The sequence below is a fragment of the Grus americana genome, chromosome 9, assembly GCF_028858705.1.
Source record: "Grus americana isolate bGruAme1 chromosome 9, bGruAme1.mat, whole genome shotgun sequence".
In the NCBI taxonomy this organism is placed as follows: domain Eukaryota; kingdom Metazoa; phylum Chordata; class Aves; order Gruiformes; family Gruidae; genus Grus; species Grus americana.
Genome location: NC_072860.1, coordinates 444,821 through 461,685, shown reverse-complemented (window position 1 = coordinate 461,685; position 16,865 = coordinate 444,821). Strand labels below are relative to the sequence as shown.

Genomic DNA, 16,865 nt, shown 5'->3' with positions numbered 1-16,865 from the left:
GGTTCTAAATTTAGCAGGCACCGCTCGCCATCCCCCCTTCCAGCCCTGGCTCTCCAGGGGCTTCGGCTCTTCCCAAGGCACCCCTGCAGCCGCCTGCCCGCCTGCCCCACAGCCATGCTTGGCCCCCACCGCCTCTCCCTGCGCCCCGTGGCAGCAAGAGGCCCTGGGGGGTGCTGAGCACCCGCGGGGCGCTGAGCACCTGTGGGGCCGCAGCCACCTCGGGTCTCCAACTGTGCCCAGCTCTGCGACGAGCCAGCTTGTCCCCCGCAGCCCGCCTTGCTCCCCAGCCCAGGTTTTGCCGCCCGCCTGCCCGCCCGTGTGTCATCTGCTAATTTTACCAGCGGTGATTTAATCCCGGCGTGCAGAGGGGAAGTGAGAGCGCAGGCACCTGCACAGTTCCCCAGGAGCCATCCCCGGGCGGCAAGGACACCCCGTGCCCTCTGCGTGCTTCGCCCCCCCCAGCATGCAGGCGGCCGGTGGGCGGCGTATCGTGGCAGCATCCCCCCATTTCGCCCAGGACACGATGGGAGACAAGCTACCTGCCGTTACCGGTGTCATCCCTGCGGGATGGTGGTGGCCGCGGAGGACTCGGAAGCTCCTCAGTACCCCAACATCGACAGAAATTCCCACCCACAGCCCGGAGAGGTGCTGGGCAGCTCGCACAGGGCACCAGCCAGCCCGTGACCTGAGGCTGAGGATTTCAAAATGGTCAGGACAACCCCAGACCAACAGGGTTCCTAATCCCTGGGCATCTTCCCGGGATGCCAGCAGAAGGCTCCTCTCCTTCCCAAACCGAGAAGAGCAGTGTTTAACTGAGCCATCTCCCTTGGTTTTCCCTTCTCCGGCAATAATTTCCCAGCCTCACCCCGCGACAACGCGAGGCCTCCACACAGTTCATTTGTCCCGGGCAAACTGCTGCGTCCTCCATGAACGGCCAGTGGCAGGTCTCCATGGCGGGTCTCGCCGCCTGCAGTTACAGATGGGGAAACTGAGGCACACGGCAGAGCGCTGCTGGGGTGGGGGGGCCTGGCGGGCCCCCAGCAGCGGGGCTCTGTCCCAAGCTCATTCCCAGTCATGGTCCTCTGAGCTATCTGCAGTCCTGCAAGGGCTCGTGTCCACAAATGCCCTTGGGGGGATCTGTGGCCGGGGCACCCCCAGAGCCCCTGCGGGTGGGAACTGTTTTCCCTATGCCCCCCCCCAAAAGCCCTTCTCAAAGGCAAACCCGGCCCCAGGGGTGCCCGCAGGTGAAAAGCTGCCAAAGCTGGCACTCGGGCGTGGGTTAGCCCCAGGTTCGCAGGGGGCCCCGTGTGACACCACCCTGCTGATGCGAAATCGCCTCCGGAGAAAGCTGAGGGGACCCTGCGGCCCACGCTGAGGGGACCCCATGGCGTGCGAGGCCCGAGGTCCGTTCCGTCTGCTGAGCTTGCTGTGTGGTAGGTTCTTGGGCACGGCGTGGTCGTTTCCCCCCGCTCCGGATCCGGCGCCCTGAGCTGTCCCCCCAAGGCCTCCCGTTAGCCCCCCAACCCCCCTCCTGGATTGGGCCGCGGCCCCTTTAAATCCTGCGCTGCCCCAGCCCCACCCGCCAGCCTCTTCCCCCTTCTATTTTTTTATGAATGAAAAACGTTCTCGGCGGAGCCATGCAAATCGCGCCGTGCCCATTGGCCGCCGCCGCCCCCGCCCACCCAGCCTTCCTCAATGGTGCTCGGCGGAGCGGCGCGCGGGCGGGCGCGCAGCGGCGCTGCAGCCAATCAGACGGCGCGGGCGGCCGAGCGGCGGCGCCCTATTGGGCGGCGCGGAGGGTAAACAAGCGGCGCGGCGCGGCGCGGGGCGGGGCGTGGCGTGGCGGAGGCCGCTGGTTCGGGGCTTGCGGGGCGGCGCAGAGCGGCAGCGCGGTGCCCGGTGCGGAGCGGCGGCTGCTCCGGCCCCGGCCCCGGCCCGCCCCGCCCCGCTACGGCTGAGCCCGACCCCGACCCCGAGCCCGCGGCGCCCCGGCCGGGTACGCGGGGTTTGGCGGCGGGGCGCGGCGAGGCGCGGCGGTCCGGGCCCGGGGCGGGGGCGGTGTTTATGAATGGCGCGGGCCTCGCGGTGTGAATGGCGGGGGGCGCGCGCGAGCGCGCGCGGGGGAAGGGTGGCGGCGGGGGGGGGGGGGGTGAAGGGGGGGGAGGCGGAGTTTATGAATGGGGCGCGCGGGGCGGCGTGGGAACGGGCCCGGCTGCGGCGCGGCCCTGCAGCGCCGAGCACCGCCAGGGGCGGAGGGAGGGAGGGAGGCGGCGGGGGGACGCGGCCGGGCGAGCGGAGCGGGGTGTGCGCGGCGCCGGCCCTGCCGGTCTCCCTCCCGCTCCCACGACGCGTGATGTCACGGCTGTTTCTATAGAAATTGGGTGACATCACGAGCCGGGGGGGCTGCGACCCGCCACGGCAGGAGCGGGCCGGCTCCCCGGGGAGAGGCGCGGCGGCCCCGCACCCGCATCGAGCCAGCCCCGAGGGCGACAGGGCCCGGGGCCCGATCCTGACCCCCTGCCCTCGCCCCCCCCCCCACCCCAGCCGCGCACCTGCCGGAGCCCGGGCCGGACCCCCCTTCCCGGGCCGGCGTCGATGCTGAGCGGGCCGGGGGCACTGCCCGCCTCCCCCGCACCATGGACGGCTTCTACGACCAGCAGGTTCCCTTCATGGGCCCCGGGGTAAGTTTGCCCTGCGCTCCCCGCTGTCCTCGGGGGCTCCCCGCTGTCCTCGGGGGCCGTGACGCTCACGGGCCACCGTCACCCTGGTCGTTGCAGAAGTCCTGCGCCGAGGAGGGCCGAGGCCGGCCGGGGTCCGATAGGAAAAGGAAATTTTTGGAGACCGACCTGGCCCACGACTCGGAAGGTAGGCAGGGCTGGCCCGGGCAGCCGTGCCCTCGCTGCGGCCCCGCGAGAGCGTTCTCCTTGCGTTCGCCGGTTTAGAAATAATCCTGCGAATAATGGCAGTTTTATTTCTTCTTCTGCGGAGCGCATAAGTCTTTCACTCTGTTCCAGAGCTCTTCCAGGATCTCAGCCAGCTCCAAGAGGCCTGGCTAGCCGAAGGCAAGTCTTCACCTCCGCCTTTTGCTGCGTAAAATCTCTCCGTGAGCGGGTTTTGGGGTTTTTTTTGGAGAACCAAAACCGCCGTAAAACCACTTTTTCTTTTGTTTTGTTTTTTTTTAGCTCAGGTCCCTGATGATGAACAATTTGTCCCAGATTTCCAATCTGACAACCGTAAGTGATTGTTCTGGTTTTTGTTCTCCAGGGAAGGGGGGGGGAAGTGTTTGGGTGCCTGTGTAAAATCTTGCGCTGGGTTTGGAGCCGCTGGGAAAGCGGTTGTTGCTGGGGCCGAAACTGTGAAATCACAGACTTTTGGGAGAAAGCGTGCGCGGTTTGGGTTCATCGAGATGAACCTTGTGATGTCCCATCTCTTGTAAACGGGGAAAATTACAGCCAAACGCATGGAAATATCTCTAACCGATCTCGGGGCTCCTCCGAGACTCGCCGCTTGTTCGTAGTAACGTTGATTTGCTTATAAATGCTCCTTTTCCTTTTCAAGTGGATGCGAGAGCCCGTGCCGGGCTCCTCGGTTAGCCGCAATCTCTGCAGTTTCTGGAGCTTTTTCCAGTCCTGGCCCAGCGCTGTTGGCAAGAGCGGACCCGAGCGGTGAAACTTGAGCCGCTTTAAGCAGCATTAATCGCTGGCAAGCAAGCGCGTTTAAAAGGAGGCCGGTGAAAATGCGGTCCCTCTTGAATTGCATAAGAGAGAGAGTTGGTTCTGAGCCGCGGTTCGTTGCCGGAATGGGTTAGCGGCGAGGGCAGGGGCCGGGTAATGGCGTGTGGCGCTCGCGCGGCTCTGGGGCGCTGGCCCTCCTGGTGTCGGAGGGGAAGGGGGGCGGTCAGGATGTTTGGAGTCGTTACCTGGCAAACAGAAGTAGTAGCTTGGTGTTGGTGGCTGGGTTTTTGCTGCTGAGCCAGACGGCTGTAGAACTTAAAGGAAATCAAATTTAGCCTGCAGTCGAACAGATTTTTCATTCCAGCTTTGTCACAGCATGCAGCAGGGTATCTTCTCCTACAGTAAACGCATGTTAATTATTGCTCTTTGATTACTTCTGAGTGGGAAGCCTGCCATTAAACTGTTCCAGACAGCCCAAGTTTCAGATGCGCTTTTTTTTTTTTTTTTTTCCCCTCCCCTCCTCTCCCCTGAGATAAAAGGCAAGCCCAGAGTCAGAAACGCAACTGGCTGTTGACATCCTAGCGCAGCCCGGCAGCTCTCGCTTGGAGCGGTAGAAACTGCAGCGTGCGTGGGAGGGTGGCTCTTAGAGCCGAAGCTGTTTCCAGTGCCTTTTGGCAGTCTCTCGTTTCCTTGTAACCTGAAGAGCTCGGAGAGAGGAGACAAACTTTTCTGGGCAATGCAGGGAAAGAAAGAAAGAAGAAGGGAGGAAAAAAAAAAAGGGGGCATTTGGTTGGGACTGTTAAATGTTTTCCTGACCTGCTCGGCCTCTGTGGACCCGGCATTGAAAGGACTTTGTCAGTTGAAAGGAGATCTCCCCGCGTGACTCCCCGCTGTAATAACCTTCCTTAACTTTCCTGGGCAGAGAAAGCAAAGGTTTCCCTCGCTGTCATGGCTGTGCCGCCTGGGGGGGCTCAGGCTGGGGGGGAGGGGGACAGGCAGTCCAGGTCTTCCGTACCGGCGAGCGTTTCAAGAGGAGCAGGTCTCTAACGTGTAGCGTTCTGGCCTCATCTTCTCATTTCACTCCGGTTTGGAACCGTGTGCAGTGTAGGAAGAAAGAGGAACAAATCCGGTGCTGCCTTCCCGGCTTCGCTACCGGGGACGTGCTCCTTTCTCTTTTCCCCAGAGCAAACCAGCTCCGGCTCCTGCTCCGTGGTCCCGGCATTCCCTGGGCCGAGCTTCCTCGGCACGGGACAAACCAGTTTTATTTTTTTGGCCCCGTTGCCTCGGGGAACGCTGCCACGTGTGCCGCGTCAGGTCTCAGGGATGCTCTGAACTGCAGCATCAGTTTTTGCCTTGCTAGAACCCCTCGTTGCGTGGCTGCTGCCTACAGCTCGGCTGCTGCCCGCTCCCCGTTCCTGATTTTTGTAGCTGAGGTCCCTGGCAGATGCGGGTTAAAGTTGGGGTTTGGCAGCAAAGCGCCGTAAGGCGGCGGGTCCCTGCGCCGGGCAGCAAATCCCACCGTGGGGATGGGGAAAGCGGGGCTCCTCCGAAAAAAGGGCTGCGTTTGTTCTCGGTGCCCCGGACCAAGCGATGAGAGGCCGGATTCGGTGCTTGTAAGCTACCCGGAGAAGCGGCGGATTCTCCCGGGGAGGTGAGGAGGCCGTGGGTGACGGCGGCAGAGCTCACGGCGCTGGCCGTGGCACCGCATCCCCAGCCGGGCGTAGGCGCGGGCTCGCCGCCGGCAGCACGGTCCTGGGGAGAGGGGTGTACGTACGAGGTTATATTGTTTAAATAACCGGGGAGCGATGGGGTGGTGCTGGGGAGATCGAGCACCTCGAGAGGCTTTTTCGCAGGGGTTTGCTCCCTTTGCTCCCAGGGGACTCGTGGCCCCCCGCACGGGCAGCGTGCGGCCAAAGCTGCGGGCAGGGCGCAGAGCGGGGTTTCTTACACGCCGAAACGAAAGCAGGAGGTTTGTTTCCGAGGGCAGGGTTGTTTAAACAAAGGAAAGCAGGAGCCCGGCTTCTATTTCTGGCTCCTCTCCCGGCGTGACCTTGGGCGCGTCCTGGAGCGCCGGGGGATGGAGGAGCGGGCGAGGAGCTCGGTTCCCAGGTGACGGCCTGAGCGGGTGCCGGGGTCCCCAGCTGGTGGCCGGGCTGGCGATGGCGGCACAGTTGCCATCCCCGTGGCTTGGGCGGCGGGTGCCTCCTCCGGGCTCGGCCTCTTAGAGGTCCCGTCGCGCTGACAGTTGGGAACGACCTGCCCTGTCCCCCACCAAGGGGTTCCGCGGCAATTCAGGGCCCCAAATGGCTTTGGGGTGTCGCCTTTCCCGCGGGAGACCCCTTGGCTGACGGTTGGTGTTTGGAGCATCCCCAGCTTGGCCGGGGGTGGGGGGTACGCCTGAGCCCCGGCACGGCAGCGGCACGCGTGGCCGGTCCCCCGCGCTCCGTCCATCCCCGGGGGCCGTCAGGCACCCACGGGTGCTCCCGCGGCTCGGTCCCGGCATGGGTGTGCCAAGGCGTGTTCTCCGGCCCCGTCTGTAGTTAAGCTGCTCCCTCTGCCTATTTTTATATTTTTTTTTAGCTTTTAATTACAGTGCCAAGCACAGGACCGGAAAGGTTAAAAGCACTCGCGTACCCTACGCGCCGTTGAGGCGTCGGACGCCGGGGCAGCGCAGCTCCTTCCCCGGGACCCCCCCGCCGCCTCCCCCGCTCCCTGCCCGGCCGCTCGCCGCTGGGGACCCAAACCCAGCTCCTTCCCCCCGTGGCTCCAGGCGCTCCGGCCTCGCCGGCCGGCCACGAGCTCGCCAGCAGGAGCACGTCTTGCCGAGCCGCGCCGGCCGGCCCTGCGGTGTTTGTGTAAGAAATCCAAACGTTGCACAAAGTCCGGGCTCGGCCAGCTGGTCTCTGTTAGGATCTTAAGGCTCGTTTCCCTTTTCTTGAATGGCAGCGCTAAGCTCTGGGGAAATTTTTCTTTTTTTTTTTCTTTTTTTTTTTTTTTTTTCCCCTGGCCGCATGAATGGAGCGCTCCAAATTGTTTGTGAATGGAGGGTGGTGCCCGCTCAGAGACTTTTTTTTTTTTTTTTTTTTTTTTCCAATGAATAACCAGACCCCATTGTACGGCTGGCGGAAAAACAACCCGCTCCAACAACACGGAGCCTGTTAGGGAGAAACATGCCCGCAATAGGCAGCTGGAGCCCTTCCAAAGCCCGTTCCCCTTCGCTTTCCCGCGGCTCGCGGGGCGCCCGAGCTTTGCCGCCGCTGCGCCGGCCCCCCGTTAAGGGTAGAAATGCTGAGAGCGGCAAAACCTCGCTGGGGGGGGAAGGAGGAGGGGGATAAATCCGGCTTGGGAGCGGGTGGAAGGTGTGCGGGGGGCTGTGCTGGCTCAGCGCTGGGCTTCGCGTTTCAAATCCTTCTGGGGGGGGGGGTTGTGCCCTTGGTACCAGCTGCGCCGGGCCCTTGCGGGAGGGGGGGAGTCAGCAGCTCTTTAAAAGTTTTGACAAATCAGGGGAGCAGCTAATTACCTGGCAAGCTGCGAACAGTTGTCCTGGAGCTATTTGCTCCTCTCCGCTGTAGCTGAGCTGCGTTTAGATTTTTGCGCGAAGCTAATACTCCGCTTCCGATTAGGCTTGGCTCTCCTGCGGGTGCTCGTTAGGCAAAGGGCTCCGAGGTGCTTTCCTTTTCCTGGAGCACCTGCTTTTAGAAATTAATTAGGTTAAGCGTACATTACTCGGTTTAAAATTCTATACAGTGAGCGGGCTCGGTTGGGGCTGGGCTTTCATGGGACGTTTGCCCCTTGAACTCATATGGCCGTGGGACCCCCGGTGCCCTTGGGGCTGGGGGGGAGGTGGGTCCCAGTTAGGTGCTTGCTGACTGCCTGGCCGGCTAACTGGGAGCTGGGTGAGCCCCTGCGTCCCGCTCACAAGCTCTCAGGGCTTTTGGCGCAGCCCGGGCGTGACTCTCATCCGTGGCTGTTGCGGATGCCCGTTCCCGTCTCGCCCTGTGCCGGTCCCCTCTCCGATCCCAGTGGGGAACGAGTCCCCGCTCCGTGAGCCATGTCCTGGGCCGGGGGGACTGGCCCAGCCCCTGGGAGCTCTGCAGAAGTCAGCCCTGCCGCCCTGGCTCGGGCCACCGGCACGCCAGGGACTGCTGGGGCCACCATCCTGCCGTGGTTTGGTCACCTGATGGCCCCCGGGGTGCGCGTGGGGCGGTAATTCGGTACCTGATTCCCGAGCAAAGAGCACCCGAGGGGGTGCTCCCCAGGGGTGATGTCCCCCATCGCCTTCTCCTGCGCGGGCGAGCCCGTAGCCTCCTCTGTCTCGTTGCAGTGGTCCTGCACGCCCCGCCGCCGGCAAAGATCAAGCGGGAGCTGCACAGCCCTTCCGCGGAGCTGTCGTCCTGCAGCCACGAGCAGGCTCTCTGTGCCGGCTACGGGGACAAGTGCCTCTACAACTGCTGGTAGGTAGCGGGAGGGCGGACGCTGCCCCACGGACCCCGCGCGGCGCGGGGGGACTCGTCTCGCTCGTCAGCCCCCGCCGCGCGGAGTTCTCCTCGTTAGCGTGGCCGTCAACCCCCGGCCCCTCTCCTCTCCGCAGTGCCTACGACAGGAAGCCCCCCGCTGGGTTCAAGCCATTAACGCCGCCCGCCACGCCGGTGTCTCCTGCGCACCAGGGATCGGCCCTGCCGCTGCCGGCCCCGGCTGTGCAGGCAGCTGCCCATGGGGCGGCCCCGGCCCCGCACGCGCTGCAGGAGCAGAGGCAGCAGGCCTTCGCCGTGCCGCGGCCGCCTCACCTGCCCATGCACATGCCAAAGATGATGTCTGAAAACCAATACCCCGCAGAGCACAGGTAAGGCTTCGCCGCCCCAGCGAGCACTGGTGTCGTGCGGGTGCTCGCGGGGACTTTGGCTCTCCTGGGACAGCTCGGCGGCCTCGAGCTGCGGGGAGGGAAGGGGGGTGCCCGTCCGTTCGTCCCCTTACCGCGGTCCTGGACCACGGGCCAGACGCCGCTGCCCATGGGAACCAGCGTGGCAAAACGTGCTGCTTCCCGCCGGGATCTCATGGCTCTTTCTCCCCCGGAGGCAGCTGCCTACGAACGGGGACCCGCTCCTCCCAGGCCGGCGGGCAGAGCCCTCACCTCCTCCCCCGGGCAAGGCGAGGGTGGCAGAGGCTGCCGCCTGCGTCCAGCCCTGCGCCAAGAGGCGATGGTGCTGAGTCAGGGCTCATTTGCTCCTCTCGCCCACCCGCTGCAGCTTTCTGCCTGCCGGGCCGGGGACCTGCAGCATCCCTGTCCTGCCCCCGAGCGTCCCCAGGCTGAGGGTCGGTCCTTGGCTCCCCGTGCATCACACGGCACCCCCGTGATTTGTAGGGCTGGGGAGGGACAGGCCCTGCTCCCCAAGCCGTGGCTTCGTCCCCTATCACCCCAGCGTCCCCAGAGGCTTTGCCGGTCCCCTCCCTCACCCTGGCTTCGCTCGCGCTATCGGTAGGTGGCACGGCGCAGGTCACAGCCGATCTCCGGCTTCACTTGTGGCCTCCTGCGTGACCTTTTCCACCGCGTCACCGGCAGCGCGGCGTCCCCTCTGGGCACGGGGCTGGACACCGGCAGCGCTCTGCCCCTGCGGGGCTCGGGATGCGCCCGCAGCAGGCGAGTATCCCTCCCTGGCAAAGCGGGGCTTGGCTCCCGGCGACCTTCCAGCTATGTGGGGGACCGGCCACGACCCCTCGGGAAACGCCGTGCCAGCTCGGGGTTTGGGTTTCACTCAGGAAGGGCAGAGGGACGCGGCTCGGAAATGGAGTAATCCCAGCCCGGCAGCTGGCAGGGCTCCGGTTACAAAGGCAAATGGCCCACGGCCGGCCGAGAGGAGCCAGGCGCGGGGATCGTCTTTCAAGGTGCCGGAGGACGAGGGGATGCGGCGGCACCCCCTCGAGATGGTCCCTTATCCATCACCGCTAGCAGAGACCGTGCTGGGGCTCCAGCCGGCAGCGCCCGGGAGCCGAAAATAATGCTCCCTGCCGTGGGGTTCAAGGTTTAATCCCAACCGCGCGGGCGGATTAGTGGCCGGCTGGGGCTGCGGTGTGGATTTGACTGTGCGTAAGCGCTGGCCCGAGCGCGGCGTCCCCCAGGTCCCACGGCTCTGTCCCCCCGCCCCGGGGGGAGATTTTCCCGGTTTGCAGAGACTTTACTGTGCTGGGGCGGTTTGTCGCTGCCCTTTCCCGCTCTCACCCAGTCGTCCCCGCTGCCCTCACCCGAGGTGGGCAGCGCTTCGTAGCGATGGCCCGCGCGCCATCCCGCTCCCCCGGCGGGACGTCCCCAGCGCCCGGAGGGGGACGGGGCTCCCCAGCACCCTGCCGGGTCCCTGGGGGATGAGCCCTCGTGGTGGCCATGCTGCCGGAGGAACCGTCCCGGTCCCCTCGGGAGGGACGCGATGCCACCCAAACCGCTGTGGCCGCAGGCACCCACCAGCGTGGGGTCCCGCTCTGGGAGGGGGCGGCGGGCAGCATGCGGGCAGGGCTGCCCCCGCCGCCCCTGGGTAACGCCGCGTCCCTGTCCCCGCAGGTTTCAGAGGCAGCTGTCTGAGCCCTGCCACCCCTTCCCGCCGCAGCCTGGGGTCCCGGGGGACGGCCGCCCCGTCTACCACCGGCAGCTGTCGGAGCCCCTGGGCCCCGCCGCCCCCCGCCCCCCTCAGGGATTCAAGCAGGAGTACCACGACCCGCTCTACGAGCACGGCGGCCCCGGCCTGCCCGGCCCCCCCAGCCACGGCTTCCAGCCCCCCATGGGCATCAAGCAGGAGCCCCGGGACTACTGCATCGACTCAGGTGGGTGCTGGCGCTCGGGGGCGTGTGGCTTGCAGCAGCGGCACCCGGGGGAGCGGAGCCGTCTCCGCCATCTGCAGCTCGTGGTCAGGGGTGCGGCGGGTGCCCTGTCACCCCCCGGGGCGGCTGCTGCTTCTCCTGCAGTGGTAGATGACCTCTCCCTTTCCTTTTATTCCCCACCCCCCTTTTCTTTTCTTTTTCCGAAGCTGGGGGGACAGAGCAGGCGTTCACCGCCCAGCGTGGCCTGTGCCGTAGCCGCGGGCTGGGGTGCCCTGCGGCACCCAGCGGGTCCCCCTGCAGCCCTGGGGCCAGCTGTGATTTCTGGCTGCCGGACCCCACCGGCATCACGGAAAAATCCTCTAATCGCCTTAGGACCTAAAAATACCCTGACCTCAGGAGGGGGGTGGCATGGCCGAGCAGATGGCAGGGCAGGCGCAGCGATACCCCCCCTCCCGCGGGGCCCGGATAACGCGGTGACAGCCTGAGCTTGGAGCTCGCTCCAGTGCCCCCCCCCTCCCCCCAAATCGTGCTGGTTTCCCCTCAGATGGGGGGGGGCGCTGGGGTGGGCGCAGTGGCCCGGGGTGCGCAGGGTGGGGAGATGCCCGGGCTTGGCCGTGGGATGCGCTTGGGGGGGGGGAGGTGGGGGGGGGAGACGCTGCCGAGCGCTCAGTGGGACCCACGGGACGCCCGTCCTTAACGTCGCCTTCGCCTCCCTCGCAGAAGTGCCTAACTGCCAGTCCTCGTACCTGCGGGGGGGCGTCTTCCCCAGCAGCCATGATGGTGAGTGAGCCCCCGGCCCCCTCCCGCTCGCGGGCTTCCCCGGTGCGTCCCGTCCCATCCCTCCCGCGGGGCAGGCGGACCCCCGCCGTGGGGGGGGGACGGTGCCCGCCAGAGCCCATGTAAGAGCAGCACCAGCGCTGCGGCTAAAAATACGGCCTGTGCCACGAGGGCACGGCAGCACCGCGCTGCGTAATCCGGGATGACGCGCCCAATATAGCTGCTAAGAGGGTTTTGGTGTTGTCCCCCCCTGGGGTGAGGGGGGGTGCAGAGCTGCATGGCGCTTAGCCAGTGCGATGCCATTGAGATAACTGGGGACAGGGCTGCTCTCGGCGCTGGGAGACGGGGTCTTGGTGCTGGATTGGGCCGAGCCAGGGGGTTCCTGGGGTCCGGCTGGGTGGCGGACAGGCCCTGTGCTCACCAGGGGTCTCTTCCCCCTAGGATTTCCGTACGAAAAGGACACACGATTGTATTTTGATGACACGTGTGTGGTGCCTGAGCGGCTGGAGGGTAAGAACCCGGCCCCAGAGCGGGGCTGGGGGGTGACCAGGGCTCACGGAGGGATATTTGGGGCCGGGCTCTGCAACGACCGGCTTTTGAGGCCAAGCCGTGCCAGCGTGGCGTTCTTCAGCGCTGCCGAGCATCGTCCCGTGTGGCTGCTTGGCGGCGCCGCCGTGCCCCGTCCCCGTCCCTGCCACCCACCCCGTGCCTCGGCTGCCCGCAGCGCCGTCCCCGGCACCTCTCCCCTCCCCAGCCCCGTGGCCTGATCCTGCACAGGGGTCCCGGCACGGGGGCCAGCCCGGCGTCGCTGTACGTGCGCCTTGCCGGGCGGCGCGGGCCGGGAGAGGGGCAGAGCCGTGGCATTTAACCAGCCGCCTCTCGCTGTGGGCAGGTAAAGTGAAGCAGGAGCCCACCCTGTACCGGGAGGGCCCTCCCTACCAGCGGCGCGGGTCCCTGCAGCTCTGGCAGTTCCTGGTCACCCTCCTGGACGACCCCGCCAATGCCCACTTCATCGCCTGGACCGGCCGGGGCATGGAGTTCAAGCTGATCGAGCCTGAGGAGGTACTTGGGGCGGGGGGGGTGTCCTGTGCCAGAGCCGGGGCCGCAGTCAGGGAGCGGCCGTGGGGTGAGCCTGGGGGTGCGGGGCGGGGGGCAGATCCTTCCCATGCAACACAGTGTTTCGCGCTCGAAGCGAGACACGTGTCTTGACTCTCCAGGCAGCTTTTGAGGGCGCAAGGGAAAAGCTGGCCGCCCGTCTGCGCTAAGCAGCTGTAGAAATTTGCCTTTAATCTCCTCTGCTGCCTCTCGGCATGGCACGTGCTCTGCTCCCGGAGCCGCCGGCGGCCACCAGCCCCGTGGCGTTGCCTCTGCGCTGCCTTGCCAAGACCTTCCGCTCGGCAGCGGCTCCCTCCCAGGGTCCCCATCCTTCGCCCCGGGTGCCCGGCGGCGGCTCTGTGCCGGCATGGTGCCGCGTGGCTCTGCAGGAGGGTGACACGGGGGAAGAAGCTGTTTGGGGAGTAATTGAAAGCAGCTGTAGAGCCGAGCTGCGCATTGTGGGTAATTACCCATAATATCTTTTGCGCCGTGCATGGAAATTGTGTTGGGTTTGTTTTGTTTTTTGGCTGGGGTTTTGTTGTTTTTTTTTTTCGGCAGCTTTTTTGGCAGGTTCCCCTAATCAAACGTCTTTTTGATTCGGCCCCCGGGTCGGCGGTGGCGGCGCTCAGAGCTGGAGCATTTATGGCAGCGGGCGGGGAGCCGCTCTGGGGCCGCGGTGACGCTTTCACCCTGGCACCAAGCCCCTGCCCCGCATTTCGCTCGTGATCGTGTCCGAGCCCCGGCTGGAGCCTTCACAGGTGCCGCCCTTCTCCCTGCAGGTAGCGCGGCGCTGGGGCATCCAGAAGAACCGGCCGGCCATGAACTACGACAAGCTCAGCCGCTCCCTGCGCTACTACTACGAGAAGGGCATCATGCAGAAGGCGAGTGCCCCCGCGGCCGTGGGGAGGGGGGGGAGGCTGGCATCGTCCCCTGCTGTCACCCCGCCAGCTCCGGTGTCGGTCGTTCCGCGCTTGTTATGCCCCGGGGCAGAAGGTGCAGGGCATCTCTCATGCCGCCGCCTCCTCCTCCTCCTCCTCCTGGCAGGTGGCCGGCGAGCGATACGTCTATAAGTTCGTCTGTGACCCCGACGCCCTCTTTTCCATGGCCTACCCTGACAACCAGCGCCCCTTCCTGAAGACGGAGCCCGACTGCCCGGTGCCCGAGGAGGAGACGGTGCCGCTGACGCACTTCGAGGACAGCCCGGCGTACCTGCTGGAGATGGAGCCCTGCGGCAGCCTTCCCTACGCGGAGGGCTTCGCCTACTGACTCGGCTAGCCGCCGGAGCCACGAGCACTAGCGCATCCACTTTGGGCAAATACGGTTTTGTAGAGAATATTTTTTTTGCTGTTCATAAGGAGAGAGCAAAAAAAAAACCCAACAAAAAAAAACCCAACAAAAAAACCACCAAACAAAAAAACCGACAAGCAAACCAAGAAACCGCACGTGTGCGCACACACGAATTGGAGGAATCTAAAACGCCCGGTGTGTGTCGCTGCCGAATTCCCACCCCTCCTGTCCAAGGGCTAGTGCATAGGACTGCCCGTGGCTGGCGCCTCCCACCAGGCATCGGCGCGATGTTTTGGGGTGCCGGGAGCTAAAGCCGCAGCCTCTGACCCAGGCCCCGTTCCTCGCCGGCACCACGAGGGCTGCCGGCTCCAGCAGCGCCCCGGGACCGGGCTGAGCCGGCGCGGCCGCCTGGCAAATTGTCACGACAATCCGCTTCGCATCGAGCGCGATCCGCGTAGCTGCCTTGTGTGGTGGAAAGGGCTTTGATTTGCACAGAGGAGCGATGCAGGGGAGGGGCGCAGCACCCCCGGGGCTGACGTGTGCAGCATCCTACCCCGGCCCCGAGGAACCTTCTGCCTTCTCCCCTGCCCCGTGATATAACCTGGTGTAACGGTTTCTCAGCCCCTCCTGCGTCTTCTCCGTGCCCCCTCGCTCCTCCTCCCCAGCTCCAGCTGCGGGCCATGGGCTGTATTTCAGGGGAGGACACCCTGACACTATCTCTCCCTCCCTCTCCCCCCCCCCCCTTTTTTTTTTGATGTTTTAGGAGAGAAAAAAAAAAGGTTTCTAAACTGATTTTTGTAGATTTTTTTGTATTTTAAGGCAAAGCTATTTTTTGCAGCCTGGCTGCTGTTCCCGGAGCCCCTGGGGACGCCCCCCCCACTTTCCCAGTGGCATGCTTGCGGGGAGGGGGAGCCCTTGGTGCCCGCAGCTCCCTGGGATGGCTGCCGAAGTATCTGGTCCACTCCATTTCACCACTCGAATCCTCTTTCCCAGGGGAGCCGGGGCTGAACCCCGGCACCGGCTCGGCTGTGCTTCCCCCCTGCTCGGCATGGCCTCGGAGCTGGGCTGTCAGGCTGCGGCGGGCAGGGATGGCGGGGTCCCCCACCCCGCTTCCCGGGTACCCTGCTTCCCCCCCAGCTCCCCCCTCCCCGCTGCGCCTCCTAACACTCCCCCACCACTCATATATCCATACCTGCCTCTTCCCCCCCCACCCCACCGGCTACATGTTTTTGTTGTAAATGCTGTATAGGAATTTTTTTTTTTTTTTCCTCTTCCTTAGTTAGCTTGGTTGGAAATTTTTTTTTTTTTGACTGATTAATTCTTTTTTTGGGGAAGTATGAAGATTAACTCTGGGTAGACTTGGTTGCTCTCCTCGCGGTGGCTGCGCTGGCCTGTGCCCGCGGGGAGCGTTCGGTTGTGGGAACCCCTGCCTCGGGGACGGGGTTTTAACCGTTTGCTCGGTGCGGCGGGGCAGCAGTGCAGAAGGGGTTAATCTGAGGACTGAGCTGAACTAACCTTTACTCGAGCAGGGCTGCGTATCTCCTGCAAAGCTGCATTACATTCTGTACTGTGTACAATAAAGGATCTTGCTTTCTGTTCCTCCCTGCCTGCCTGGGCCCCTGCTTTCCCTGCGCCGTGGGGTGCTGAGGGGCTGGAGGACCCTTGGGACCGGGTGGGGGTTGGGGTCACCAGGGCAGGGCTGCCCTCTCCCTGCTCCCGGGGCTGTTGCTCCTGGGGCTGGATGCCCCCACGGCTTTCCCAAAGCTACGGCCAGCGAGAGGACCTGCTCGAAACGGGGGTGACTCACCCCAGTGAGGTGCAAGTCAATATTGCCTTTTCCCAAGGGTTTCTCGGCTGGTGGGTCTGGGTGCCTCCGTCCCCTTCCCTCTGCCCTGGAAGCCTGAGTCCCCTGCCATCGAGCAGGGCTAAAACTGGTGGGGACCCCTTGGTGTCGGCACCCAGAGAGGAAAGCCCCGGCGGGAGCTGCTGGCCATGCTCCCCCAGCACTTGCTGGCCCCATTTCTAGGCTGGGCAAAATCCCCGTGGGGCAGCAGGGGCTGCAAAAGGCTGGGGGCGGGGGGGGGCAAGGACAACTCTGTTGAAGGGTCTGTGTTTCCCCTGATGGGCTGGAGAAAAGCTCAAACACCCTAGAACTGCCCGTTCACGTTGGCCTCTAGTTGGTCGAAGCCGGGGTGTCCAGCGGCTCCCAGCCCCATCCCTGTCGGGGCGGTGGGGCGATGCTGGAGGCACCGACGGCTCTTCTCTTGCAGGCTCCTTCCCCAGCCCAGCCAAACTCCATCCCTAGGCGTGGAGTGATGGCAGGTCCTTACATGCAGCGATGCTCTTTATACGCTGCACCTCTCCTCAACCCGCGCCTGGCCGCCAGCCACGTTGCTCGTGGGTCCTCGAGCTGCTCTTCTTTCCTCGTGCCTGAAGTATTGTGCTGAGTGGAGAAGTGTGGCTGTCTCCTAGCCCAGGTGGGGCACAGCAGTCCCCTGAACATCTAGCAAAACCAATTCACCCAGCGTGAAGACTTCCAGGAGTTCAATCAGCCGCTCAGCCCCTGAAGGCATCTCCACACACTCCCTAGGGAGCTCCATGGCACCCAGCCTCAGTGTTTTGGCAAGCAAGCCTCAACTGATGCTCAGGCAGGCTCTCCTGTGTGGGCAACCTGTGGCCACCTAGCAGCAGAGAGACATTCAGGTGGGAAGGAGCCACAGGGCAAGTCCTCCTCACTGGGCTGGGGGCTGCGGCAGGACGGCTGAGCACCCGCAGGCAGCAGTGCCGGGGCTCTTGGTATGGTGAAACCCCAGCCCCAGCCCGGGCACACACCCGCAGCTTGTGCCAGCCTCCCAACCCTTATCCATTTTTATTTCCTACAAAGCTTTTCCTCTGCCTAAGATTGAAAAAAACAAAACAAAACAAAACAAAAAACCAACAAGTTAAACAAGAGGGGATGCGAAAAACCTTGCTGGGGCTCTGAGCTCCAGCCAGCGCCCAGTGATCCCACCTCAATGGGGATTGCAGCAGAGTCCTGGTGCTCAGGACGGCGCAAGGGGAACACGGGGCCACCGGCAGCGCTGCCGGCAGGCAGATGGCCCGGGGCGGCAGGACCTCAACCCGGCAGCACGGCGAGTCTGTGGGACCACTCATGGACAGCAAGGATGAGCAGATAAAGCAAAGCCTTTCAAAGCCTCCATCGAGCAGCTTGGCACGCCGCAACCC

General features: G+C 64.5%; 1 protein-coding gene across 2 annotated transcripts; it reads left to right on the top strand.

Annotated features, from left to right (window-relative positions):
• Positions 1-1,837: 1,837 nt before the first annotated feature.
• On the top strand, positions 1,838-15,242 carry ETV5 (ETS variant transcription factor 5). Of its 2 annotated transcripts, none has more exons than XM_054835913.1 (13): positions 1,838-1,996; positions 2,545-2,681; positions 2,778-2,865; positions 3,015-3,062; positions 3,183-3,233; positions 7,999-8,128; positions 8,266-8,517; positions 10,225-10,484; positions 11,202-11,261; positions 11,700-11,768; positions 12,151-12,320; positions 13,133-13,234; positions 13,398-15,242. In XM_054835913.1, the coding sequence occupies exons 2-13, from the start codon at positions 2,637-2,639 to the stop codon at positions 13,617-13,619; spliced, it is 1,497 nt and encodes a 498-aa protein (XP_054691888.1). In that variant the 5' UTR covers positions 1,838-1,996; positions 2,545-2,636; the 3' UTR covers positions 13,620-15,242. The 2 variants fall into 2 exon arrangements, with proteins under 2 accessions (XP_054691888.1, XP_054691889.1); XM_054835914.1 differs by having other exon boundaries at positions 2,375-2,681.
• Positions 15,243-16,865: the final 1,623 nt, after the last annotated feature.